This window comes from Aspergillus neoniger (genome assembly GCF_003184625.1).
Source record: "Aspergillus neoniger CBS 115656 unplaced genomic scaffold BO87scaffold_61, whole genome shotgun sequence".
NCBI classification, from domain to species: Eukaryota; Fungi; Ascomycota; class Eurotiomycetes; order Eurotiales; family Aspergillaceae; genus Aspergillus; species Aspergillus neoniger.
In genome coordinates this window covers 104,482-132,019 of record NW_020291189.1, presented here as the reverse complement: position 1 = coordinate 132,019, position 27,538 = coordinate 104,482, and the positions used below count along the sequence as shown (strand labels likewise).

The 27,538-nt window shown below is 36.6% G+C and overlaps 8 protein-coding genes across 8 annotated transcripts; 3 read left to right on the top strand and 5 right to left on the bottom strand.

Annotated features, from left to right (window-relative positions):
* The first annotated feature begins 9,163 nt into the window (after positions 1 to 9,163).
* On the top strand, positions 9,164 to 10,779 carry BO87DRAFT_381167 (N5-glutamine methyltransferase family protein). The gene is made up of 2 exons (XM_025624464.1): positions 9,164 to 9,623; positions 9,687 to 10,779. The coding sequence occupies exons 1-2, from the start codon at positions 9,307 to 9,309 to the stop codon at positions 10,510 to 10,512; spliced, it is 1,143 nt and encodes a 380-aa protein (XP_025474198.1). The 5' UTR covers positions 9,164 to 9,306; the 3' UTR covers positions 10,513 to 10,779.
* Positions 10,780 to 10,987: 208 nt separating this feature from the next.
* BO87DRAFT_463620 (pepsin-like aspartic protease) lies at positions 10,988 to 13,249 on the bottom strand. The gene is made up of 3 exons (XM_025629244.1): positions 12,742 to 13,249; positions 12,366 to 12,684; positions 10,988 to 12,282 (listed from the first exon to the last, which is right to left on the bottom strand). The coding sequence occupies exons 1-3, from the start codon at positions 12,940 to 12,942 to the stop codon at positions 11,342 to 11,344; spliced, it is 1,461 nt and encodes a 486-aa protein (XP_025474197.1). The 5' UTR covers positions 12,943 to 13,249; the 3' UTR covers positions 10,988 to 11,341.
* A 1,653-nt stretch (positions 13,250 to 14,902) lies between these two features.
* Positions 14,903 to 16,329, bottom strand: BO87DRAFT_431258 (tryptophan--tRNA ligase MSW1; the record flags this gene model as incomplete). The annotated part of the gene is made up of 5 exons (XM_025627583.1): positions 14,903 to 15,351; positions 15,423 to 15,541; positions 15,589 to 15,704; positions 15,790 to 15,870; positions 15,919 to 16,329. 5 exons carry the CDS (start codon positions 16,327 to 16,329, stop codon positions 14,903 to 14,905), a joined length of 1,176 nt encoding a protein of 391 aa, XP_025474196.1.
* Positions 16,330 to 16,384: 55 nt separating this feature from the next.
* On the bottom strand, positions 16,385 to 17,834 carry BO87DRAFT_346265 (mitochondrial 37S ribosomal protein uS10m). Its single transcript, XM_025620895.1, has 5 exons — positions 17,658 to 17,834; positions 17,494 to 17,600; positions 17,404 to 17,433; positions 16,915 to 17,339; positions 16,385 to 16,842 (listed from the first exon to the last, which is right to left on the bottom strand). Exons 1-5 carry the CDS (start codon positions 17,709 to 17,711, stop codon positions 16,667 to 16,669), a joined length of 792 nt encoding a protein of 263 aa, XP_025474195.1. The 5' UTR covers positions 17,712 to 17,834; the 3' UTR covers positions 16,385 to 16,666.
* Positions 17,835 to 18,115: 281 nt separating this feature from the next.
* Positions 18,116 to 19,444, top strand: BO87DRAFT_321510 (purine-nucleoside phosphorylase; the record flags this gene model as incomplete). The annotated part of the gene is made up of 7 exons (XM_025619937.1): positions 18,116 to 18,317; positions 18,372 to 18,450; positions 18,511 to 18,590; positions 18,658 to 18,722; positions 18,780 to 18,982; positions 19,035 to 19,314; positions 19,373 to 19,444. 7 exons carry the CDS (start codon positions 18,116 to 18,118, stop codon positions 19,442 to 19,444), a joined length of 981 nt encoding a protein of 326 aa, XP_025474194.1.
* BO87DRAFT_381163 (Fcf2 domain-containing protein) lies at positions 19,191 to 20,721 on the bottom strand. Its single transcript, XM_025624463.1, has 4 exons — positions 20,406 to 20,721; positions 20,190 to 20,349; positions 19,373 to 19,952; positions 19,191 to 19,314 (listed from the first exon to the last, which is right to left on the bottom strand). Exons 1-3 carry the CDS (start codon positions 20,588 to 20,590, stop codon positions 19,578 to 19,580), a joined length of 720 nt encoding a protein of 239 aa, XP_025474193.1. The 5' UTR covers positions 20,591 to 20,721; the 3' UTR covers positions 19,191 to 19,314; positions 19,373 to 19,577.
* Positions 20,722 to 21,596: 875 nt separating this feature from the next.
* hapE (CCAAT-binding factor complex subunit HapE) lies at positions 21,597 to 23,102 on the top strand. Its single transcript, XM_025620894.1, has 4 exons — positions 21,597 to 22,013; positions 22,107 to 22,120; positions 22,189 to 22,245; positions 22,296 to 23,102. Exons 1-4 carry the CDS (start codon positions 21,932 to 21,934, stop codon positions 22,938 to 22,940), a joined length of 798 nt encoding a protein of 265 aa, XP_025474192.1. The 5' UTR covers positions 21,597 to 21,931; the 3' UTR covers positions 22,941 to 23,102.
* A 264-nt stretch (positions 23,103 to 23,366) lies between these two features.
* Positions 23,367 to 26,282, bottom strand: BO87DRAFT_370531 (Rab GTPase-binding exocyst subunit SEC15; the record flags this gene model as incomplete). The annotated part of the gene is made up of 8 exons (XM_025622033.1): positions 26,001 to 26,282; positions 24,948 to 25,940; positions 24,759 to 24,890; positions 24,600 to 24,701; positions 24,439 to 24,548; positions 24,245 to 24,380; positions 23,748 to 24,197; positions 23,367 to 23,696 (listed from the first exon to the last, which is right to left on the bottom strand). Exons 1-8 carry the CDS (start codon positions 26,049 to 26,051, stop codon positions 23,367 to 23,369), a joined length of 2,304 nt encoding a protein of 767 aa, XP_025474191.1. The 5' UTR covers positions 26,052 to 26,282.
* Positions 26,283 to 27,538: the final 1,256 nt, after the last annotated feature.

Sequence of the window (27,538 nt, the reverse complement as noted above, 5' to 3'; positions counted from 1 at the left end):
AGTTTTATAAGTCTTTTATTTTAATTATTTTATCATTTAATAACTTCCCGCTGTTATTATCTTATCTAGTAATTATAAGATTATTTTTATTTATATTAATCTAGGCAGTTTAGCTCAGTAAAAGAAATATTATTTATAATAAAATAAATTAATAAACCGGCTGACCGCAGCTAAAGATATTAAAATAATATATTATAAGAGTTATCAGGATTGTGAGATTATTAATAGTAATTTTTAAGTATTTTATTTAATATATAATAATAATCTTTATTAATCTACTACTGATCTCTAAGGGATCAGTCTACTCCGTGGATATAGATTATCTTGTTATTATTCTATGAATCTATAGTATTTCATAGCAGATTCCTTACCTGGTTAACAGGCTTTCTATCCTGACAAGTAGATCCTATCACATATATTTATAGTATTAAATTATTATTACTTTATTTTTTTCTAATTTTTATAATTCATAATACTGACTATAAGATTATATTATTTATATAAAAATATAAAATATTTATCTAAAGCTCTTATATAATAAAAAATTTAATTTAATAAATCTAGTTATTATTTTCCTTATAACTGATTAATAAAATATTTTTATATATTATAATTTATTAAAATATATATAAGTACAGGTTCTTTAGATATATTAATTATTTTTTATATATGAATATAATTAAATATTTTTATAACTAAAATTCTAGTACTGCTATTGAATATAAAATTAAAATATTTATATTTGTATTTATATTTTAATAATACTGGTTCACATCTCTTCATAAATTTATAAAATTAGTAAATTATTAAAGAAGAAAATTATAATATTTTAAAAAAAATCAAAACAGATTATCTGCTAGTAAATATTGTATTATTATATTATTTTTATTAAAGAAAAAACAGAAAATATAGATAAAAATAATATTCATTATTTTTAAATCATTTTAAATATAATAATATATATTTTTATCTATATTTTCTGTTTATAAGCTATATAAATATAGTATTTAATAATTTTTTAATAATTTTTTTATTTATCACGGGTCTGGCTGGTAATTTTATTATATATATAAAATTTTCTTTATATCTTTTTCAAGATTTTCTCTGCTGTAAAGAACTGGTAGAAAAATTTTATAATTTAAAATATCATTATTTTATGTTTCTTATTATCTTATCTAGATCTGTGAGTTATTTTTATAAATATAATTTTTAACTAGATTTTTTTCTTATATAATTATTATTTTAGTATAATAATATTTCTATTTTTGAAGAGTTTATATAATTTAGAGATCCTACTAGTTTTAGTATTAATTAAATATTTACTATTTATAGTTTCAGTTCTTAAAAGAGATCTTGTGATAAGATTATTTAAATTTTTTTAAAAATCTTTTACTAATATAAGATTTTAAATATAAGATTTTTTGTTTAGATCTTCTTTTAATAAAATAATAATCAGGATTATTAGAAGTAATATAAAAAATATTTAACTTAATTATATATATAAATATTAGTTATCATTTAATTTAAGATTGATTACTAGTATCCTGCAGTATTAGAAAGACTAGTAAAATATAAATAAAAGTAAATTATATAATCTCGCCTAATTTATATGATTTCGATTGTGTATTACTTATATAATCTGCTCAGTGCTGGATTATAGTAAGCCAGCGGATCTACTCTAATAATAACTAATGTTATTACAGCTGTTATAATATAGAATAAATAACTTGTATTGAAAAATATTTAAACTTTGTTGGGAATTTAAGATCACCTTTTTTAGACTATAGAATTATATATAAAGAATTTTATTTATTTTAGTTCCTTTACATAATTCTTACAGTAACTGTGATAGGATCTACTTGTCAGGGTAGAAAGCCTGTTAACTAGGTAAGGAATCAACCACTAAACACAATGGAATTGTCTAGTAATGATAAAGGTAGTCTATATCTATAAGATAAACTAATCCTTGAGGGATCAGTAGTCCCTTACAGAGAAATTAATATTTTTTAGATATTAATAGGATGCAGAATCATTATTAATAATCTTATAATTCTCATGATTACTTTAATAAATTATTCTAATATCTTTGACTGCAGTTACTAGTTTACTGATCTATTCTATTATAAATAATGTTTTTTTTGCTGAGCCGAACTGCCTAGATTAGTATATATAAAAATAATCTCATGATTATCTGATAAGATAATAATAACAGGAAGTTATTAAATAATAGAATAATTAAGATAAAAGACTTATAGAGCCAGTATAATATTAATATAAGATATATTAGAATCTGTATATATCAGTGATATTAATCTAGTTTATATTAAGATTTATATTATTTACTTATCTTATAATATAAATAAGAATTTTTTTTATATATTATCTCTTCTTTTTCTTTATCTTATTTTCTTATCTGTATTTTGTTGCTTTCTTTTATTTATTATATTATTTATTATATTATTTATTTTATTTTTATATTTTTTTTTATTTTTATTAGTATTTTAAAATCATAATCTTATTTTCATTGATATCTTTTTATTATTGTTAGTTTTTATTACTTTTTAACTAAGATATCTAGAGAAGTCTACTACCTGATATAATATATATCTATTAAAATCTGCTATAATTTCTGTATATATTATTTTTAATATATTAATAATAACTTTAATCTAATTAAAGATACAGTTTATAATATCAGCTGTTTTATAAATATATAAGTCTTTATCTTATATTATTTTTATTCTAATATTTAAAAGTTATATAAATCTGTACATCTTCTATAATTAATTAAGAAACTAATAGTTAATATACTTAGATAATAGTAGAAGTTCTGAAAAATATTTATAATTTAGTAATAATTATTAAATAGACAGCTAGCGTGTTAGAACAGGAGTATTAAAATAAAAATATAAAACTAGTAATTTAAAAGAAAATCTTTATTTTATTTATTATATTTAATAATACAGAGGGAGTCCATGCCTGTAAGTTTTATATAAAGAATTTTAAGACTGTTAAATATATAAGTTATAAGATCTTGATAAGAATATATAAAATATAATAATTAATTATTTAAGATATTATAAAAATATACTACTGAGTATAATGAATTTCTTATATTATATTATTCTTTTCTAGCTTAATTAATTTCTTATTCTAATCTAAATATTTTTATTAAGATATAATAATAATATAAGACAGAATTACTCTTATATTTTTTTTCTAATAATATTAGTTATATTAATTAAATCTTAATTCTTTATAATTTTATTAATATTATTAAAACTGCAGCATGCATCCAGTATTCTGATATATAAGTTATAAAAGATTCAGATAATAAAAATAATAATAAAAAATTAAATATAAATCCTTGAATTCTTTATCTTAAGATTTTCTTTTTTATTTATATTCTAGATTTATAATAGATGCCTGGATCCTGATAATATTTTAAAAATATATTAAAGAAAATACTAGTTGGATATATATGAGTACCACCTGTTATTTTATAATAGAAAAACTTTTTAATATATTTTTTAATATATTCAGTTATAATTAATAGAAATATATAAAGTTTAATATAATTAGACAGATCTGAAGATAATAAATAATATAATTATAATTATTTTTTAGTATTTTAATATTATATCCTGATTATATATAGCTTTTTATATTTTTTTTAATAATTCTTGATAGATTCAGGTGCATTAAATATATTTATATTAAAAATCTATTAATTATATTTATTTAGCTAGTTTTTTTACTTAATTAAGTAATAATCTTGATTTTTATAATATTAATAATCTTTGACTTTCTTAATCTTTTATTTATTATTATTATCTAGTTTTGGCATCGGGAGTAGTTCTTTATAATATTTTTTAGTATTTTACAGTTTTAATAAGAAAATATAAAATATGTTCTGAATTTATCTATATTTTTTAAGTAGATATAAGTAATACACCTAGAATCTGATATATTTAAGAATCTGAAAAGATTTTATAAACTTCAGAATTAATTTTCTTGATTCTTTAAGTTATAAATTCTGGATTAATAATTTTATTAAACTTTTTTTCTTAAAAAAGAATGGTCTTCTGTATTTATTATAATATTTTTTTTATTTTTTTATAATTATTTACTATATTTTTTATAACTGTTCTTTTATTTTTTTAAATTTCTTAATCTTATTCTATACAGCTGGAATCTCTTACTATTAAGAATTATTTTTAATTCTAAGATAAAAATCTGGTAAATAATTATATAAAATATTATAAGATAATAAGCCTGTGGTTATATTTTTTATATTATTATAAATAAATTAAGTAATTAGTAATATAGCAGACTAGTTAATATTAAATTAACTAGAATAATATTAAAGATAATATTTAAGAATTTAGTTTATTTATTTTATTTAGCTATTAATTTATAGATAAAATATTATTAAAAATTTCAAGATTATATAACTGTTATAAACTAAATTTAACTAGAATTTACTAGTAAAAATTAATTTTTAATCAGATATAATGTCTGTTAAAAGTCTGAAGACTAATTTAATTTATTTATAAAATAATTTAATAAAATCTAGAGCAGTTATTATAGATAGAATAATAAAGAAAAAACAGTATTTCAAGAATTAATTAATAATAATAAGAATAGTATTAATAATTTTTCTATATTAAATAACTGGAGATAGTCTTATAATAAAATCTATTATTGATTTAATAAAGAGATAAGATAAAATCAATAATAATTTAAGATTTCTATATAGTTAATACTTTAAAGTAATATTATTTTAATATATTAAATAAGTTTAGATATATTTAACTATATTATAATATAATCTATTTTAATAGAATTTTCTTTATAATAGTATTTTTATTTATATTTTCCTGAAATATCTTATTAACAGGTCATTATAATATAGATAAATAAATATCTAGTATAATATCTCAGATAAAAAAATATAATAATAATTTTTAAAATATAAATAGTCTATAATTTTAATTATTTAGTATTTTTAGTCTGGTTATTCTTTCTAAACAGTAGTTTTTTATTATTATATTTCTAGATCTTTATTCTGTAAATATAAGATTATCTCTTAGAACTTAGAATTATATATATCTAAGTACAGAATTTCTATAATATATATTTATAATACTATAGATTAAGAAATAAATCTTTCTTAAAATAAGTTTTTTTAAATAATCTAGTTAGTTGTTTCTATACCAGCTTAATTATTAGAATTCTTTAAGCTTAATATAATACAGATATCAAATCTAGGATAATCCTGTATATTTTAAGATTTAAACTAGAATTTCTTTTTAACTAAGTCTTTTATTATCAGAAATAATATATTTATAAATCATTCTTAAATCAAGATCAATAATTTCTTTTAAAAAATAAGCTTTACTTAGAATTTAAAAGATATTCTAGAGAATCTGTCTACTAGATTTAATTTTCCTGTTCTATATTTAATAATAAAATTATAAGAAATCAGATTTATAAGCTATTAGATTTATTTTTTATTAATTCTAGTTTAATATATAAAGAATTACAAGTTAGAATAATCAGATAAGACTTTAATAGTTTAGAAAGTATCTTTGAAATATTATTATTATTATTTAAAGGAATAAATAATGGTAAATAATTCTTAATCTAGAATATTATAATTTAATTTAATGCTAGAGAACTTATAAGACTAGAAAATAATTAAATAAAATATATTTTTATTATTAAATTAGAATAAGATACTGCTTATCTCTTTCTTTAATATATTAGTTTCTAAATATCAGGATTTCATAGAATTAAAGTATATTAATAGAAATACTTATTAAAAGATAATAATTAAACAGTAAAAAACAAGCTGCTTATATAGATTTAAATAGATTTTTCTAGATTTTTAATTATTAATTACTCCATGAAATAAAGAGATAAGAGATAAGATAATTTATAAATAATTTTAAATAAATTAATAGTAGAAGTTACAGAATCCTAGAAAGATCTGGATATTATAGTAACTTTTAGGAATTAGCTATAAAATAATATTATTTCTTTATTAAAAATCCATAGATACTCTATCAGTATTAATAATATATTCTAGGAATTTAACTTAGGATTAATAAAATAAATACTTAGATAATTTTATATAAAGTTAAGCTTCTTAGAGTCTAATATTTAATAAATATATCTTATATAAGATTCTTTATCTGGTAAAAAAAAGAATATTATTTAAATATATTATATAAAAGTTATTAAGAAGTCCACAAAGTATTATATATATATAGTTTTAGAATATTACAAAGATATTAATTAATCTGAATAATATAATAATATATTTAAAGTAATTATATTAAATATAAAATATTATTTTCTATTTATTATCTTTCTTAATACAGATCTGATAGTAAGTATTCTTGATATTAATTTTTAAAAAAATATTTATTATTTAAGATTTTATCAAGAATCTCTGAAATAAGAGATAAAGAATAATAATTCTTAAGAAAAATCTTATTAAGATCTCTGTAATTTATATAAAGATATAAATTATTATTTTTTTTAAATATAAAAAGAATAAAGGTTCCTGCAGGACTCTTTAAAAATTAAATTTAATCTAATTTTAAATTCTCTTTAATATATTTTTATAAAATCTTAAATTTAGCTTCTGATAAAGAATATATAGAATTATAAGAAAATATTTTATTAAATTTAATATTAATAGCATGGTCTGCAGAACTATAAAAAGAAAATTAATAAAAGAAATCTTTAAAAAATATATCTCAGAATTCCTGGAGTTTAATTAGAATTATCTTTAGATTTAAAAATAAATTAAAAGATTTTTCTTCTAGTAGCTAAATATCTTTAGAAAGCTTGATAATAATATATACTTTTATTAAATTCCAGATTACTTTATTAAATTAAACAGTAGAAAGAAAAAAGATAAATAATATATTAAATTATTATTATTAATTCTATATTAATAGATTAATATAGAGATCTTAAAATATAATTATTAATAATAAAATCAGGCTGCTCTTTAAACAAGAATCTTAATTAATTTTTATATAATATTATTTAAAAGTATAAAAACTTTTCTATAAATTAATAGTAGTAATAAAGACTTTTTATATATTATAAATAAAAATAATAATTTAGTTAATAGCTTTAATTCTAGATATAATAACTAGAATATATTAAAGATAATATATCTTAGTAAATTAATAATTAATAATATTTATTTTAGTATAATTATCTAAGTCTATAAATATTTCGAGACTGTTTTAAACATGAATAAGAATATAAAAATAATAAATAATTCTTTTTATAAATAAAAAAGTTAAAATTATAAGTCTTATTTTAACTTCTCTACTTTTCCCTCAGAGTCTGATAAATATTAATAGATTTTAATAGATTAAATTTTCTTACTTTTAGTAGAATATTAATTTATAAGATACTGAGTACTATTATATATAAAATATTATAATTAATTATTATTTTTTTTAATAGAATTTTTCTTACAGTTTAATGCATCTTCTTTAATTAGTCTATTAGAATAATTTTAAAGATATTTATATAATTTATAGATATTAAATTAATTATTTTTTTACTTATATTTCTGTCTATTACTCTATAATTTATAATAATAAATAATAATAATTATTATTTTATCCTGTTCTTCTGGTAAATAGAAAATATATTTTTAAATATAATAATTAAAATTAGATAATAATTTAATAAAATATAATAAAGCTTTTTCTTTCTCTGTTTAATAAGGAAAGTATTATTTTAAAATATTAAAATAAGTATAAAATTCTCTTAGATCTTAATTATATCACTGATAAGTCTGTTTAAATTAAATTATAGTATTAGATTAAAGAATAATAATATTCTAGATTAAAATAAGAGTTTAATTCTTAAATTAAGGCCATGATTTCTTAAAAAATTATTTTACTTTTAGATTCTTATTATTAATAAAATAATACTATCTCTGCCTACACACAGGATCTATATAATTAATAATAATAAATATTTTATATTTCTTTAATAAATATTTCTTAAAAACTTCTTGAAATATGTATTCCAGATCAGTAATTTATTTTTAATATTTTTAAAGATTAAGATTTAAGATAAAGCAGGAGATATTTTTAAATTTAATCTTTTTCTTATTTTTTTCTAATTCAGAAGAAGATTAATAGTATTTAAAAAAAATTTTACCTGGGAAATTATTCTTCTAGAGATAAGCTATTCTTTTTTATAAATTAATAATTTATTCTAATTAATAGATATAATCTTTTAATTATTAGATTTTCTCAGCGGTGGAAATAGTATTTAATAATAATTCTAGATTAATATAATTATTAAATATTTTTTTTTTATTATCTTCAAGGGGTGGCATCTTTCTTAGATAATTAAAATAGAAAAAATCAGAATATAATAGAATCTACTTATCAGAATAGAAAGTCTGTTAACTAGGTAAGAAATTAACTATTAAATATAATAAAATTATCTAGTAATAACAAAGATAGTCTATATCCATGAGATAGACTGATTTTTAAGGAATCAGTAGTCTCTTACAGAAAAATCAATATCTTTTAAATATTAATAGAATACAGAATTATTATTAATAATCTCATGACTCTTATGATCACTTTAATATGTCATTCCGATGCCTTTGGCTGCGGTCACCGGTTTACCGACCCGTTCTATCACAGTAACTCAATGGGGCTGAGAGCCTGAGACTCATAATCTTATACTAAATATTATAGATAATAATATTCTGCTAACTGGGAATAGCTTATTCTAATAAAAAAACAATATCAAGCAATATTTGGAGATATATAGCCAGATTATAGAGTATAAAACCTATTTGTTATTGTTTATTTTGCTTTATTTACTTATTTTTATTATTTATATATTATTTCTTATATATCTTTCTTTCTCTTCTTATGATTAATATTCTATTTTATAAATGCTAATCTAGATAGATTTGATTGGACCTTATGCTAAGTTTACTGATAAAAAGTTCTAGTCTTTTTACTATCTGAAGTATACTAGATTAAATTCTGATAGTAGCCAAGGCAGACGGGAATAATCACATAGAAAACCTTAAATCAATCTAAGGTTTATATGAATCATATATGTCCTGAGCTGATAAGCTCATAATACTCGTCTTTTACCAGATAGCTGAGTAGTTTGAATCTAGAGTATTTAGATTTGGTTCCTGACAGCTGCCCCACATCTAACAGTAAGGTACCCGACCATCACAGTCTCCCCGATGGTATGCGAGAAGCATCACACCAAGTTGGACCAAAGGAAGCTATGCCACGAATACCCAGTAGAACAATTCTCGATGCACATCGACAGGATCATCTTCTTCCATTGCTTCTACAGGAATGTCGCTCCCTTGATCTGGCCAAAAGTGAATTGGGCTGGATGAGGAATCGGGCTGTTTCTAAAGCCCAGTCAAACCCTTTAAGAATTGAGACCACCAAACCCAAACTTCACCAGGGATGGCGAAGTACTCTGAGATCAATGTGCCGGGCACGGTCTCGAGGCCAACCTCTCCAGTACATACTTGGTGACCAGCCCTTTGGGGACTTGGACATCCTGTGTAGGAAAGAAGTCCTGATACCTAGGTACTTTGTACATGATCGACCATTCCTGTATAGAATGTGCTAAGTGGGTAATTATCTTTCTAGGCCCGAAACTGAGACATTCACCTTTCACGCTGCCAACCTGATTTCGCGCAATGTCGTCAATGCTAGTCAATCTCTGCTCAACCCTCATGCTATATCTGTACGTGTGATTGACCTGTGCACGGGAACAGGATGCATATCCCTCCTTTTGCATGCTCTTGTCGCGCCACATGTACAGCGCTTGTCCATCGTCGGGATTGATATTAGTACTACAGCAATTGAATTGGCGAGAAGGAATTTAATATACAATATCCGACAAGGAAAATTGTTGGATCGAGCGATGGCGGATATTACTTTCAGAAAAGGCAATGTCCTCTGCGGTGCACCTGTTGATGCATCGAATGTGGAGCAAGCTCTGGGCGATACTCCCGAATCAACGCTGCGTACAGCGTGCCATCTCGATGTGATCATATCAAACCCACCGTATATATCCGAGAAATCATATGGAAATGGGACCACTGCACGAAGTGTTCGGATGTACGAGCCGAGGATTGCATTGGTCCCTCCAGTGTTCGGTGACGCTCTGAAAATACCGCTGCACCAGCAGGAGGATATCTTTTACTACCATATTTTGTCACTTTCCTTCAAGATGAAGGTAAGACTTGTAATGCTCGAATGTGGTGACCATTCACAGGGTGAGCGTGTGGCAGCTTTGTGCCGTGCCTTGGCAGCACAATATCTACAAGTGGATGATTTGTGCATCAGTATTTGGCCAGCTAATGATGGGACTTTGAACAAGAGCGCTCATGAGGTTTCTGAGCCATGTATGGTTATAGTACAGAGACTTGGATTGGGGAATACTACGACCTGTGGTCAACCTCACCTCTGATTCGAAGTGAAAGCACATTGGCTCAGCATGATACAAAGTGGGGACCAAAGTGCAGTCAAGTCAATTAGATGACCGAGGACTCACTTGTATACTCTTCTATCGATAAGAAGGGAGCAAGCACTGTGCAGTAAGTGGGCTAATGGGGATTCAGAGCAAATACCCTATCATGATGTAGGGCAGCCTGGGTGCGATCCTTTGATACAATAAAAGGTTATTATACCATCCGTTGATGGAAGATTACACCGGTTATCCATGTTGACCGCTGCCATTATTCGTATGGATGCCCTAGGTGGTGACATTGGACAGGTCATAGAGTAATTGTTGGATATGAACACAATAATTACATGGGAGCTGTATAAATTGTGTTATAGTATCCGTGTTAAATCTATCAGGCCTCATGTTGATGAGACTCCCGCAGCCTATTGATACCATTTGCTACACGAACCGGGAAGTCACAGACCTGCGCCTCCCCCCGGCGTAAAAGAAGACGTTGTTTTGTCTCTACTCTTACCACAGGGACCAGTAAGTCCCATAAAAACAACGGTATCGCCAAAATATAGTCTGTTTTAATCATCGAGTTCGCGATACATACTCATAATCATAATATATATTCGGATCCTTCCGAGACCGTACAATATGTTTCACAATATGATAAAGTGTCCCACCAGGAACACAGAAAATAAGCGTCTGAAATCAAAAGCCATGGGTATCGCGAGTTAAAAGCATACCGAGTAGGCAAGGCCACTGGCGCATGTACAGAAGGGCAAGCCAGCATACAAAGAGGAGATGTTCAGTAAGTCACCTCCAAGTGAATGTGCATCAAGGAAGGTTAGAAACTCAGCATGTACCCAATCAGAGTAGCAGCAAAAGCTATAAGTTTTGCAGCGCCCATCAACCCTGCTGTAGCATGGCCTCCACTCGTTGCGGATGGAATGCTAGTGAAAGTTGCACCAGTCGGGCCACCAATCCTTGCACCAGAGCCATCAACTGCCACCGTCGTGACAGGATTAGCGACTTTAGTAGCCCCGGGCACAGAGTCTTCTCCTGTTCCAATTTCCAAGATGTCGTTTCCCGTCGCATCAAAGTTAGTGTTGGCGAGGGAAATCTCATTGTTCGCTAGGTCGTAGACAACGTACGCACTGCGTAAAAAGGTGTCCCCCAAGACAGCGGTACTATCACCAGCGGGGACAATTCCAAAGACACAAGCGCGTTCTCCGTCCTGAAATAAGAGATCGCCCACGTCGAGAACAAGCTCGTTTACCCCAACAGCAATAGTAGGCGATGAGAAAGTGTAGGTGATATTAGTGTTGTTTTGTGCCAGACTGCAAGGCACATAGCCAACACCAGAAGATTGTTCGTACACAACACTGAAATCATTATAGATGTCTTCGACGATGGAATCTGGAAGATATGTAAGGGAACTACCAGAATCAAGCAAAACGGCAGCCGGAAGGGCATCTGACGAGTAATTGCGACTGCTTGATCCCGAAGTGAAGCCGACTCCAGTAAGAGCGATTATGAATTCGGAATAGATGCCATTAACCTTCTGAATTGGAAGGGTTTGTAGTTCACCGTGATATTTCTTCGTATTTACGCCTCCAAAAAGAATGGAACCCGTATTAGCATCTAGATCGTTCAACCATAGGCTGTAGGCATTGGACTTTATCAGTCCATTTTTCACCATTGCCCTAGGAAGGTTAGGATAGGCGCTATCACCGAAGCGGCCGACTTGGACCTCATTCGAAGTATAGCCGATGCCCAAAACACCCTCTATAGACAGGAGTCAGTTGATGATACACAAAAACGAGCGCCTGTTGGCGCATGAGAATTTTGTAACTGGGAATTCCACGTACCGGAGGAACTTGATGAATACCCGATACCAAATTGGAAATCTTCCAACGTCGAACCACCTATATGGAGAGTATCGGTTGCGTAAACACCAGCCGCACCGGTTCCATCCGCATAGGATATATTGAAGTCAGACGAGACATATGTGTACGTTGTAGACTTGTCAGAATCGTAAGTGCCGGATGTACTGCACGGATCTGTCGACGAGGAGCAAAGCGTAGAATTCGCTGCGTTGCACCAAAGGTCACTGCTCCCAGTGTCCAAAACCAGTCGTAGGCTCTGTTCCGGCGTTCCAAGGGTTATATTACAGAAATAGAGCGTTTCCTTTCAATGACATGTAAGCCAACACGCACTGGTACAAATCCAGGATCCTTCGCATACCTCATTATCCAGGGCCTGAGAAACAGTGGTTGTATCTCGCTTGCGTCTTGCGCGGTCCCTCATTACAGGATCTGACACATCGTTGCGTTTGATATCTAGGGTCACAACAGCGGGCACTTCTCTTCGCTGAAGTATCAAGGCCTCTACTGTCTCGAGTGGAACAAAAGACACAGCAACCAAGAGAGACAGAACTCTCCACATTGTGTCCCCCACCCTTCTATCCTTTCTTCTCCGGGCTCAAAATCGCTCAGGTGCCGCAAAGTTGCGACTTTTAGTTTGTGGAATAAAATTCCAGTGTGGGCTCACTAATGGTGCTGGAAATGAGCTGGTACAGGGTGATTATTCCGGCGTTCGTTGGTTAGAGGGATAGGATAGGAGGTTGAAGCGGACTGTGACGATATTATATCGCAATAGAGAAAATCTAGTAATGAGAAAACGGATAGTTTCTGTTTTAGACCTCCACACATGCTTGAGGAGAGGGGGCATATTGCTATTATATTGGAACATTATGGGTAGTAGGCAGTAGGCACACTGGGTTTCAGTTGTTGGTCCGGGACTAGTCGGCTGATTGACTCGGGCCCAGATTTCCATGCCCCACTTATTCTAGGCTGAGCTCTCGGACAGGACAGTATTATTCTGCTGTCGTCATCATCTGTGGGTCCAAGAAGATACTAATTCCGGATCTCTTCTAGAGAGACGCATAAGCATACAGGGTGATTCAATTAAAATACAATGTAGTATTGTACACGGAGTACAGGATCCCATCATTGGTCCAAGATAGTACTTTGTACAAGCTACATAGCCTAAACTGCTACCAAGTGTCATGCCCAAATAGTGTAAGCTAAGAGACACCCTATTCTACGCCACAGTTGCTTCTTTATTGTGTTGGGTCTTGGCATACTACTGTTAGAAGTATGGACACGGAAGTTTCAATGGAACTGCCATTTGGGCGAAAACGGCACGCCCGGACGGATTTGGTTTGCAAGCCAATTCCGGCATTGATTCGGCTAGCTCGGGCGGGAAAGGAGAACCCTTAACAGTCTCAACTCTTCGGTTGCGCAAAATGTTTATGTAATGTTCCGCCGTAAACTGAGTAACTGGGCAGACGGATTGGAGAACACTGAAGTGTGTGTGGCAGGTGCGGTGTACACCGCCATGATCAGATTACCTTTTCCGCAGCCACAATCGACTGATAAAGGCTGTAACCGATATATCACGTGCGAGTCAATAATAAAGTTAGATGACTACTCATAGAGTTGAATTCTAGCTACCTAGTAGTCCTTTCATTTCTGTAACTGGTATGGCGGCCTTGGAGCACCCGTATATACTGCATGTACTGTGTATGTGGGCAGATCACTAGTGAATGCATGTTTGAAATCTGCATTTAGGTCTACAGTTTCTTAAGATAATAGTCAACTTTTGCACCTAGTGGTTGTTATAAAAGAAGCGTTTTCGAAGCTGAGATCCGTATGAAAAACGTCCTCGTATCATGGCTATGGATTTAATGTTGTTGGTGGGATGGACGCCACATTATACAACCAGTCTGCGCATATTGCTGTAGATATTGGCTATGCCGTTCACCCGCAGTACCGAATAATGTCGGATAGCCCACATGTTTACGTATACAACGAAGTAGCAAGGGATATAATTTGTCGTCATTTGAAGTGGAGCATGTGAGATGTACTGTGCGCCCTGAACATGCACGTGGTACGGGGAGTCTCATTAGCCTGTGTGCACTCAATGAGACTTCTGCCTTGCTGTCTTTTCGTATTGTAGTGATGTAGCATGCTGGCATAGGCAGCAGCGATGAAACATGTGTTCTGGCCCAGCGCTAACCGAAAAACCGAAATCCTGAAGCCTAAAAGAGCCGCCACCAATCATTGGTTGAACACAGTGTGTCAAGTCATATAAGCCTTACAACATCTGTTTGGCAAACTTCGTCGGTTATTCCTTGGGCAGCTCCTAGCATATATCAGAATATGATATGAATTAGTAACGCATGGTAATCACATTGCCAACAATCCTGCCAGCACGGCTAGTTCACCGGGAATCATATGTACATCTGGAGAAATGGGGGAGGGCTAGAGATTGGAGAAACAAGTGCGCAAACAGCGAGGACGTAATGGAAAGGCGTAACGGAACGTCGCACCAGAATATACCCTCACAAGCCCATAGCTTCTCTGACTCGTGTCATGGTCAGCTCAGCGTTGGCTCGAGCGGCTCGAGCACCTTTCTCTGATATGTCCTCAAGGTAGCCAGTCTTATCCTCCATCAGCGAGAAATATTTTTCTCTTATAGGCTGCAGGTGATTGGATATTTTATGGGCGAGGTTCTCTTTAAGTGCTCGCAGACTGGTTGACTGGAACTCCAGAACTAACTCTTCGCACGACCGTCCCTCGAAGTGGCTAAGAAGCTCCAGAAGATTAGAGACGCCCGGCCTGCGAAGAGGATCGTAAGTTATTGTTGTTTCAGAGTCAGTAAGCGCCGCTTTAAGCTTTTTGTGGATCTGGCCAGGTGAATCAGTGAGCAGGATTCTCGACCGTTCGTCTACATGAGATTTCGACATCTTCAATGTTGGCTCTTTGAGAGACATGACTCGTTTTGCAGGTGCTAATAGATGAAATTGAAGTTAGTCAATATTCTCTACCGCATGCAATGAAACCATCATAAAAAGGACACACATATAAGTGACTCTGGGGCTGGAAACACTGTGCCATAGACGTGGTTGAAGCTGTTTGCTATGTTTCTGGAAAACTCAAGGTGCTGTTTCTGGTCCTCTCCGACGGGAACATGTGTAGCTCTGGGTTGCGTTAGTGTGTGATCAAACTAAATGTCGTGATAACGAACCTGTGTACTAGTATGTCCGCCGCTTGGAGAACAGGATACGAGAAAAGGCCGAGTCGCAGCCTTGACCTGGCCTCTGAAGTATCTAGATTTGTGTCTTCAGGCAATTGGAGTTTGCTCTAATCCGTGTCAATGCTAAGGCTTTAACCTCCTCAGAAGATCCCCAACACTTTCTGTAATATTTTCATTGTCATGTGTGCTTACCTTCCACTGAGTCATTCGTGACAGGTATCCCATGGAGGCTACTGTGCACAGGATCCAGAACAATTCCGCATGCGCTGCTACCTAGTACTGTTTAGCGCAAGACTCTGTTAAAGCCAATTAATCACATACAGAACTTTGGTAGAATATGGTTGAGCGATCGGGGTCAAGGCCAGCAGCTACTAGAGTAGCAAGTGCCTCTTTTCTCCACTGTCTCAGCTGGGCGCTTTCTTGGGGTACTGTCAATGCATGCAGGTCAACTATGGAGAAGTACAAACTCGTCCCATCACTCGCGTCATCTTGTAGCTTTACCCATTCTCTTAGGGCACCCAGGTAATTCCCTAAATGCGGTACACCTGTGGGTTGAATCCCGGAGAAGATCGTTTTAGCAAAACGTGGTGAGCGTGGAGTTTGGCAACTACTCCATCTTCGGAAGCTGAAACTACTCGGCTTCCGACTCACAACCTCCAGTTGGGGCTGAATCGAACTAGGCCGATGAGCTATTGTCAGGATGCGGCTATACCGACATATGTTAACATGCATGGCTGTTCTTTTCATCACATGGAAGCCCGTCCCAAGGAGGTATATGTCCGAGGTTGTTTCGTGCTTTGCACAATTTCAGTCACGTGATTAACTAGACTACTAGTTGGCCCAGCTGTTGAATAAGATTGTCTAGTGGCTACTCAATGAATCTCATAAAGCACGTATAAGCCGCAACAAAAGACATGACACCAATACATCTGCCTTTCCCTAGCAAGAACTCATTATGGAAGGCTTATAGACAAAGCTATTATAAGAAGTGGGACTGTGGGAATTGGCAAATTCGTACAAGATGATGACAACTATGTGATATTATACAGAGTATTGGATGACATGGTGCTTATGCCTTGCGTGCTGTAGTTAAGGGGCCCTTGTATGCAACGAATCGTTCGTTGTCCAGGATATCCGAAATCGAGTCACAAGATGTTGCATCTTGCCGATGACCAAATTGTGAAAGGTAAGGCTGAAGCGACTTCTCGACTTCTGGAAGAGTGCTGTCCAAGTTTGCAGCTACGTCTGTGACCACGATATAGTTAGTGACGTGGCGAACAAAATCGAAGACAAAGCAAGGTAAGAATTGCAATATACCAAGGCTTTCATGTTCCCAAACATTTGCTTTCATGCCGACTCCGTAGAAAGCATGCTTGCGCAAGAATGCTAGCCATGTCTGTACAACCTGAGGGTTGCCGTCTTTGATTTGTACCAAGCGTCGGAGCGTAATCCTTTCGAAATTCTCCTGACTCTTTTTATGCACGAAGTTACTTCTAGGAACGGTCCATCGCTCAACAATTCGTGGCAGGGGCACCGGCCCCGAGACAGGGAGGTTCAGATAATAAGCCGCCCGCACAGCAAAATCGGCGAAAAATTCGACGTTCCGTACGCTGTAAGATCTCAACTGAAGATCACAAACTGGCAGGCCAAATTCGGCCTTCCTCCGGAGGGGTCGTAGGTACACAGCTTGAACGCTCCTGGGAAGTCGAGCCTTATCATTAATGCTCTCAAGGCGTTCTCTCCTAATCATGAGTGAGCGCATGTCATCGAGAGCAATTTATTGGAGATATGAATCAAAGTTCAGACCATTGTTTCGTTTGCGTCTCGGTCGAGTTCCTGTACGAACACACAAGTCAGCTCTTCGAAGTTGTTCAAGGTGGTCGTGAGAGCGCTAACAGTGCACTGGATTCAGCTGAGCCTGCTGGGTGGAGAGTATCGTTCGTTGACGGTGCATGATGGGTTATCCCAGAGGAAGTGCTGTAACCTCTAAAACCTGCTAGTAACTGAAAGCTGTTGGTATGGTTTCGCTAAAAGGGTAGGATGGGGTGACGAAAGATTACCTGGAACTGCCTGCCAGTGCATTTAAGTAGCCGAGGGTTGAGGGATAATGTCATGGTTGAAATCAATGTCTGGAAGAGTTGAATAAATGGAACACAAAGAACAATGCGCCAAATCCCTAGGTCCGTAGTATTGCAGGGACCTTGTACATACTCACTTGAATACCTACAATCTTTTTTCCATCAGGGCCCCAAGGATAGCGAGCGGAAGGCCACCCTTGATTGGCCACGAAAATTGACCGCCTTGCTTGCTCATCCGATCACATGACTATTTATCGGCATCTGATACTACTACTAGTTGTGGATGATAAATCGTGCGTTCTTGGGAATTAAGAGCACAGTCAAGTTGATCCTAACGCTGTAGATATATTTTATGGCCCCGGTGTACCCTTTTTGACAACCAACTTACCCACCACAACTACTATCGTGAAATTGGAGCGAGAATCATACTTCAAGCAATCATGGCATCCTCTCGCAGCTCATCATTTCAACATGCGAGTGAGGCATGCTCATTCCTGAAGGAACGCCTACCGGATTCATTGAAAGCACCTCGAGTTGCAATAATCTGTGGCTCTGGTTTGGGAGGGCTCGCAAGTACCATTGATCGCTTGCCTCAAGTCGATTTCGATTATGCTTCCATACCCCACTTTCCCCGTTCAACAGGTAGCCGTGTCCTCATAATTCGAAAGCCGTGACGCTTTACGCTCATTTATCAAGTTGCTGGCCATGCAGGAAAACTAGTCTTTGGACTACTCAGTGAAAATATACCTACAGTGTTGATGGTTGGCCGTGCTCAGTGAGGCTCCTCCATCAAAAGGGGTTATTTACTTAGCTTGCTAATAAAACTTTCCAAAAGTTATTACGAAGGGCATTCCATTGACCAAGTGACATTTCCTATACGTGTCTTCAAACTCTTGGGGGTTGACACAATAACCCGTCAGTTATATGCTCTTTCTTCGTCGAAGCCCAAGTGATGTACTACTGATAGTTTACTGGTTTATAGTAACCAACGCCGCCGGGGGACTGAATCCTGAATATATGGTAGGAGATATTGTTCTGCTGAATGATGTAAGTCTATCACTACTTGCCAGCATCCAAGCACAGGCTTAACACATTCAATTCTAGCACATATTCTTGGCTGGCCTGGCGGGGGTTCATCCACTACGCGGTCCGAACTCGGAGGAGTTTGGCCCCCGGTTTCCACCTCTATCAGATGCGTACGACCTTCAATTGCGTTGTAACGTCCACAAAGCATGGGCCAAGATAGTAAATGTAGAAAGCAAAAGAAGACTGCATGAGGGAGTGTATGCCTTCGTCGGGGGTCCAAGGTAAGCTTTGTCCATCTTGATGAGCTAATGACCAGAATTCTGAAGAATTCAGTTATGAGACCCGAGCAGAATGCCGCATGCTTCGCCAGCTAGGCGCCGATCTTGTCGGGATGTCGACCGTACCGGAGATTGTTGTTGCCAGGCATTGCGGGATTAGAGTCCTAGCTTTGAGCCTGGTAACGAATAACGCGGTTCTCTCACCAGTGCCTCGCGGAGACGACCACCGTCTTGATGGGAAAGATGTAGCAGAGCTCGGTGAGATTTTGCAAGAAGGAAAAGCGGACCATCAGGAAGTCCTTGAGGCAGGCCGCTCCGCTGCCACGGACATGCAGGTATGCACCGCATGACCCCCTCCAGTTTTCGCGCACTGATAGTAACTATCAATTCAAGAAGCTTGTTATACAAACCATCGCGGATGTCTTTCAGTCAGGCTCGTATGGAGGTACGATCGGTGGTCAGTGAGTCAGCGCGGATGGGGAGGACTATTTGAGCACTGGGGCACAACTAGACGCTCCGGCAATGTCAGAGACTTCAAATTAGGTTTCTTTTGTCCAGAGACTGGTCATTATGACTGTCTGAACAGAAGCCAATTCATTCACTTGCTCCTCGTGTTCCGTTTCGCTCGCAAATTGTTGTAGTAGGAACGTTTGCCGCTCTGCTTGAGAGACTGGATGTCCTTGTACTTAGCCTCAAATCGCTTGTTTCCTTGCTCCGCTGCCAGTGCTTCCTCAACGAAAGTCTTCTTTCTATCCCTTTTAGCGATGCGGCTACTGAAAAACTCAGTCGGACCTTCGATGATGGTTCCCACTTGAGAATACTGAGGAGGGCGTGCTTTGCCGCCCTCCTTCTTGTAATGCCTCTTTGGATCTAATACTGAGCGCATTCGAAGCAACTGCAGGTCTCTCTTGAGTTCTGTGGTCAACTCCGTCTTTGGAAGGTTGAACCAAGCGCTGCCAGCTGTGGGTTTGTCCTGAAAAGAAGACAAGTTAGCTATCGTCACCCATATAGGCAAAATAGCAGGATAGTAATGATGGGGATGATGCTCAGAGTAACTATGAAACAAAAATGTGTACTCTCATAGGCACAGCGCATCCCAGTACGGGATGTTTAGCTGCATCAAGCGCTTACGCGATGGGATTAATTTTCCTCATAGCATCCGTGACAAACGACACAACAAAGGTGTTCAAGGGGAAGTAACGCGTCTCACCTTGGAACTTGGCTTTGATTTAGATCCAGTCGGTCGCATCTCGAGTGGCGATCTGACGCTGGGGCTATTCATTGCTCCGATGGCATCATCCACAACTGCAACATCATCTTGTTGACGGACATATGGCCTTAGGGAGCCTCCTGGGGCCAACTTAGGGATACTAAGCAACAACAAATTAGCTTTCGAAGGCGTACAAATTTTGACGGGTACACATACTGAACTGAGGTTGCTTCCAAACCCACATTGGTCAAGCTATCGGCATTGGAAGCATTGACCCTAGCATCACTGGGCCTCAAGCGATCCTCAGCCTCGCAAAGCAACTGTTCAATATCTTCATCATTTAACCTGACCTCATCCTGTGGTGGGACACTGGTAAGTTCAATGCATGTTGCACCTGTCATGTCCTATAGTAGAGGATTCAGGTAACTCGGGTGTGCACAAGTTAAGGTAAAAGGAAGACCAGAAAGTGGAAGCCCACAAGGTAGGTATTTATAGCGTAAATTCAGGGCTACTTTCCTGTGGAAGAAGTTCAATGGCAAGCTCGATGGAAAATTTGTGCTGTGGGGCGGAACCTCACCTTAACTAACCCCTTGGCAACTAGTACCTATGTGGAGATATGCCTGCAATACCGGGTTATTATTATTCCTGCCCTATAGTCTCGTTTTGGAACTGCTTTGGTATCAGTAGTAATTGTCTTGCTGACCGCTAATGTAACAAACCAACTGGCTCTGCATGCACAAGAAGCGCCGATAATATTCTTCAAACTGTGCGTGTATATACAATTTGTCACATCTATTCTGTAACTTGCCACTTTCCGGCGGTCGAGTGAAATTCTTCCGAGCTGCTACAGCCATCTAACAGTCCACTTCAAGGTGTCGGAAATCAAATGTAGTACTTATCCATCATGTTACTACATAGTGATGATTGCATGTCAATGGTTGGTTGAGTATGGATGCTAGTGTATAGCCCATATTGCAAGGTCCTGACTATTTAGAGCTAGTGTCGCTCGGTCCAGTTGCTTTGTATAACATTTGAGTGCAGAGCACCAATGTGGCATACGAGCGTCATGATCTCATAAAGTCATGCCATTTTCTAGTGACTGTACAGTTAGGTTATTTGTACACTGTCCGGATATTGTAAGCGATCAGCCCGATGTATAAGTATCAAATTGTGTTCTCAAAAATCAATGCATTGACTTAAGTGTCGTAATGCTGGCTGGAACTTAAGAGCCAGATTGTGAAATTTGACACATAATTCAAAACTATCCAAGCTCACTGGAAAAGAAAGGAACGAAATCATGGATCTCCTATATCTAGCACCCGGAGTACTACTATGTTCAGAGTAGAAAGTGTGGGTTGTCATCGACCTCCGCAGGGTCTGAATGCCAAGAGGCTTCTGCTAGCGTCACTCGGGCTGCGCTACGCTTGGCGCCGCGTCTTTGCCATGGTTGCACGCTACCTACATACAAAGGCATCGAAGCACAATCATCTGTTTGGCGCTTTCTATCTCCATTATCGATCTGCTACTTCATAAAGCTCACTAGGTCACTTTACTTTAAGACTTCGACCCCTTAACCCTCTTGGTAAACCAGCTGGCTTGCTTCTGTCTAGTCTGTCGCGTCCCAACACCCCGCTATCGCGCCTGTTGAGATCGCCTTTTCATCATTTGCCAGACGAGTCTGTGACAGTACTGTTGCGCACGTCTTATATCTAATCACAAGTGGCTGGGCTAGTCATTTAATCATGGAGCAAACTGCACAAACCCCTGGAACACAGCAGGGCAGGCAGCAGCCTGTGTACGACACCCGAAATGGTGGGCATTATGGTAAGTATTCCTCAAAATCCCCTACGCGTGTTCATGTCTACATACACATATACACGTGAAAATTCACGCTCAAGGCTGATGGCATGTCCTTAGGTGCTAGCGCAGCGGTATGGTCGCCTTCAGAAGCTTACGAGTACGCCTACGTTCTTAAGGCTAACATGCTATATACGTCTAGCTTTCTGCGCAAGGCTATGCGCCTGTTGCCGAGCTCTATACCGGGACATGGGCGAATGTGAGTTTTCTACATTGGTAGAGAATATAGCATGACTGACATTCCGCCAGGTCAACCAAGGCTTGCAAGGAACCGCCCGTGATATACTTACAACATACTGGCAGCACATCATCAATCATCTAGAATCGGACAACCATGATTATAAGATACACCAGCTACCACTTGCTCGCATCAAAAAGGTCATGAAGGCTGACCCAGAGGTTAAAATGATATCAGCGGAGGCACCAATACTTTTTGCCAAAGGCTGTGATATCTTTATCACTGAACTGACCATGCGTGCATGGATTCATGCCGAGGACAACAAGCGCCGTACACTACAGAGGTCTGATATTGCAGCAGCACTATCAAAGTCTGATATGTTCGATTTCCTCATTGACATAGTACCTCGCGAGGAGGCCACGTCCCATGCGAAGAGGTCTAGCCAGACAGCTGGAGCTTCTGCAGGCGTTCCTGGCCCCGCAGGAGCCACCGGCCAACTGCCACCATCTCAACACGGTGTTCCCCATCACATGCCTCCGCCGGACTATAGTACCCTGGGTCAGCATGGGCTCCAAGATCAAGAGTATCGGCCGCCGACGATGTATGCTGGAGCTGTGCAGTCTGACCCCACGGCTGCCTATGGTCAGCATCAGCCTCAAATGTTCGAAGGAATGTATGCAGCATATCCGCATCTGCCACCTCAGCAGGTATGTTAATATTATCACGAGAACAACACCTCCTTTCTCATCTCTTTCCTTTTCCTATTGTTTTAGCTGTTATCTACATTGGCTTAACCTTGACTAATGCACTGGACACCAATAAGTGAGTGATGATGGCACTCAAAAGTAGGCACAGCCTGAGCGGCACACGAGAATTATAAGTACAACGGCACCATGCCATCGTATCCGCTACCCGGTCAAGGAAGTGACCAGCTATGTACTGTGTAGCAACAGCTATGCGTTGCAAATGTTACGGAGTTATCGTGAAGCAGATCTCATACCCACATATCTTTCAACACGTTCTTCCTGAATAAAATTGGTGCACTTGCTCGATGGTACATAGAAATGAAGTAGCCCAAGTAGTCAGCACAATTCATGACTTCTTGCCAAATCTCGAGGAGAGAGTGGAGAATTTATCTGCTTTTACAGGACTTTGAACGGTACGTATGATCCTTCTTGTTGGTTAGTAATAGTATCCAGGCTATGGTGGTTGGTAACGCACTTCTCTAACAGGACGGGACCATGAATAGCGTCCACACGACCGTACTTCTTGTTCCGCGTAGATATATCATAGAACTCGTCAGTGTTATCTGCTTGCATCAATTGCACAGTCTGTTGCAGCTCGTCAAGGTTTTCTCGGAGTATGGGAACACCAAGACCATCAACAAATTGGGATAGGTATTCGACATCTTTTGCAAGAGCCATTACACCGTTTGGGTTGATCCTTTTCACCTCCGGAGAGAGAGGGAGTGCCTGACGGAGGTTAGCAGATATACAGTGGATTTATCGCTTGGCGCTACTTACAAGAATCATATTCGCGGCATGACTGAGAGCGTCGAAGTAGATAAGTTCTTTGATTTCTGTCGGTAAGCCGAGGAGCGTCGAGTTCATGATGTTTGACAAGAAGCGTGTTAGTGTTTGCATGTAGTTGCTAGGCTCTGCGGGTGGGACAGATGCCATCCAATCGTACTCAGCCGTTTCTATGAGGTCATCAATCTTGGAATTGACTACTTCAAAGATACGTTTCTCTGCCGCTTTCTTATTGCTTCTGAACTTTTCGGTAGCGGTCAAAGTGACCACGTCACCGGAGACATTCTGTGATCGAGCAGCAGCGAGTAACAGCTCGAGTTCGCGACAGGCAAGCTCAAAATGCTCTAGGTTTATCAGAATCTGCACAATCTGCCCCAGATATTGTGAGGAAAGACGTTCGACAAGGGTGTCGCAAACTTTGTCTGATAGGAGTTCATCCAGTGCCTAGAATGGTAAGAAATGTGAAGGTATATGTGATATAGCATACTTACATCCCTTAGGGTTTCGTCAATGAGACTGGGGTGAGAGAAATCGTCATTGGCAAAAAAGTAGAACTGGTTCAGAAAGTTGCGGATGTCGATGCAGCATAAGGGATACATTTGGGAAAATGGTAAGACACACGGAAACCTGCGCTATCGTTAGTAATGATTGATTTAAGTGTCTTAAGTTGACAGTAGGAACGTACACTTGCTCCTCCCTTGGTTTGTCAGGGCTGTACCAACTGACATTCAGTACCTTGTCAAATTCCTCGATTGTCTGGATAGGCATAGGCATATAATCATCGGTCGATACTATCTTCACGGGGTTTAATATAGAGAAACCGAACCGATTTGTAAGGAAACATACCTCTCGGAAATCGTCACTAAATCTTTTCTTGAGAAGGTCGGCATATTTCCTGAAAAGAATCAAAAGAAAGTCATCGAACACCCCGACGTGAAAGTCCCATGTCTATTTTCATATTAGTTAGTATGTCTCGCCAACATTCAGACTCAGAGGTCAACAGACATTCATTGTTTGCATGAACAATGCGATGAGATTTTTTATTTTCAGTAGGCTCTCAGCATTGTCAACCTCATGGAGAGCCCCCGATATTAGGATCACAGCTGTTTGGCACATAGAATCCCATAATTCATCGACCTTCACCAATTCGTTCAGCCCAACAAATCTACCCGTTCATTCAAAGAACAAACTCACATCAACAGAAGACCTCAGGTCCGGAACCCTCTTCATTGTAGAACGCTCGACAATGGCAAATCCTGCCATTTCTTCGAGAAGATTGTGCAGACTAGCCCCATCTTCATCAACAAGAGTAATGGAGGCTGGTAGCAAAAGTTCCTTCTGCCGACGCCGAGTATTAGCGTACTCAACTCGAAATCTATCCATATGCCCTAATGATCGATGAATGTGGAGGCATTCAAATAAAGGCGTAAAGTCCACTTGAAGTTCCTCGTTTTGCAAAAGATCGTACTCTTCGCTCTCGTCGGATACCAGCTCAATTGCCGAATTGAGCTTGAATTGACCAAGATATGGAGATATCTCTGTCCGCTCCTTATGCCTGGTCTTTCGCAAGTCTGTATGATATAAAGCGATCTCCCCGAGGTACTGCGACATTTCTCGGATTCTGTATAGCCAAGTATTAAGGTCAGACATGACAGCTTCAGCTATTGCTTTTTGTGTTGTTGGGACTGAGCGCTGAATCATGTCCGCGATTTTATACTGCGTCACCCCTTTAAGATGGACATTTTGCAATTCTTCTAAAGCGCGCAGTGCGGCATAATGATTCTTCTTAGCGAGTAGATCATGAACTTGATTCGCGAGACGCAACACCTCGAGACAGTCCTGTATAGCTCTAGAAGTCTCATCGATGTTCTGTCGGTGACTCCGTGACTCTACCAGAGCTCTCTTTTGTTCAGCCAGCTTTTCGGTGCTTGCTTGTATCGATTGGTTAAGGTCCAATATTTCAGCAGTCAGGCTGACTGTACCTTCCCTGATGCGCAAAAGTTGATTCACTGATGTTACGAATTCCTGGTGATTGGTATTGCATATTGTCTCTATCTCAGCCTCCTTGTCACTAGCAAATCTAGACAAAGTCTGTGATAGTTGTGATGTTCGGTTGCCGACGCTGTACTCTTTGATGGAAGGAATCAATTGGTCGAGGTAGTCCGCGTCTGAGGGAGATATGATAAGCTATGAAAGTCATGAGTATTAGTTAGTAGCCCGTCGCACAAACCCTTTTCCCATGCGTACCTGATTCAGGAGGTATGAAGACTCATTGCGAGATGGTGCCACTGATGGCATTGCGACGAGTTTGTATGTGGGAGTCGGCTGCGGTAGATAACAGAAACCAATCGACTGGCGTGACAACTTGCTCACTGTCAAAGACAAAACGCGCGTCAAATTCTCGAAAAAGGGGGCAGTAAAGACTTCAAAGGAACTGCAAGAAGCGAGTCAATTATTCGCGGACACAGAAGAGTCACTCGGTTTGCGCGGGTAAGGTTACACAGTATGCTGAAACCCCCATGATTTGTGATAAGTTGTACTCTTAATATTGTTTCCCTGCCAGCTTTCCGATTCCTCAGCCGTTGCGGGGATTCCACGAGATGGGGCCGCGGGCATACATTGCTCTAGCCCGTTTTGGAAACAGCCAAACTTAGTTATGTCCAATATCCAATGAAAGCGTGAAGCTCGCCGCTCAAGACTCAGTTTACTACTACAAGGTACTCTGATTGAACTACTATGAACTATGATCTCTAAGGAATATCAAATTTAGGCATTTGAGTTATCTAGTGACTAAAGTCATACCTGCTAAGAGCAGCTAGGGTTTCACTGTCTCCATTTTCAGTCCTCCAAGGATCATTTTGTCCGCTTCCTCATATACCTGGTTTGTTTAACCCCTAAGATTTCCCACCGAGTAGACTTCAAGAGTTTCAAATTTTCTCTCCTATAAAGACTTCGAAGTAGTCTGTATGTTCAGCTGGCATAGACCTGAAGGCGGCTATCGTTTCTTACTCTGCTCTGTGTTTACCTTTTACCTTCCAAGAAAAGTATCACTGATACTAGCATTTTTTTTTCTTGAGCTGAAAAGAGGCTTGGAGTCATTTGCAAAGCCAGGATACTGAGTATTCCAAGCCCATTTAAAACAAGCTATCAAGAGGTGGATGAACCGTGAGGGAAGATTGCTGATGTGTTCGGGTTCCTCTCAAGTATGAACATCAAGTAGCAATTTGACACCAGCCTTCTCTGGTTCATTATTAACCCTTGAAACATCTTACCATGGGCCACTTGCACAACCGAGGGGATCAAGTGAGGGGTTCCTCCCATGTTCTTTCTTTGGGCATTGGTATCAGGGCAGTTTATATGAGTCTGGAATTCAACCTCTTACTGTACACAGTACTTTAACAACCCTTTAGCTCGAATGGGGTGACACTACAAGTTCTCTGCATCTTGACTATCTCCCGAGTACCTACCAGAATTTCACATATTTTGTGATTTCTACAACAGATGAGATATACAAGGGGCAATTTCCCTGTGTTATTAACCGAGTGTAAATTGGTGAACTGTTCAGTCTCCACCCTTGGCGCCTAGATTGGGGATGGTGCTCGTGGTTCCAGTCCCGTCGCAGTATGTGTAAAATCAGGCTCTAGAAGCGGTATGCTATTGGGGTTTATCTCGCTCTGTGGGACGTGCTATTCCACATCTTCCCCTTGAGACGTGTTCTGTTGGTCTTATCCCACTCTCCTTCTGCTTCCGATATTCGACGTGACAGAGGGTTTATCTCTTGTTCG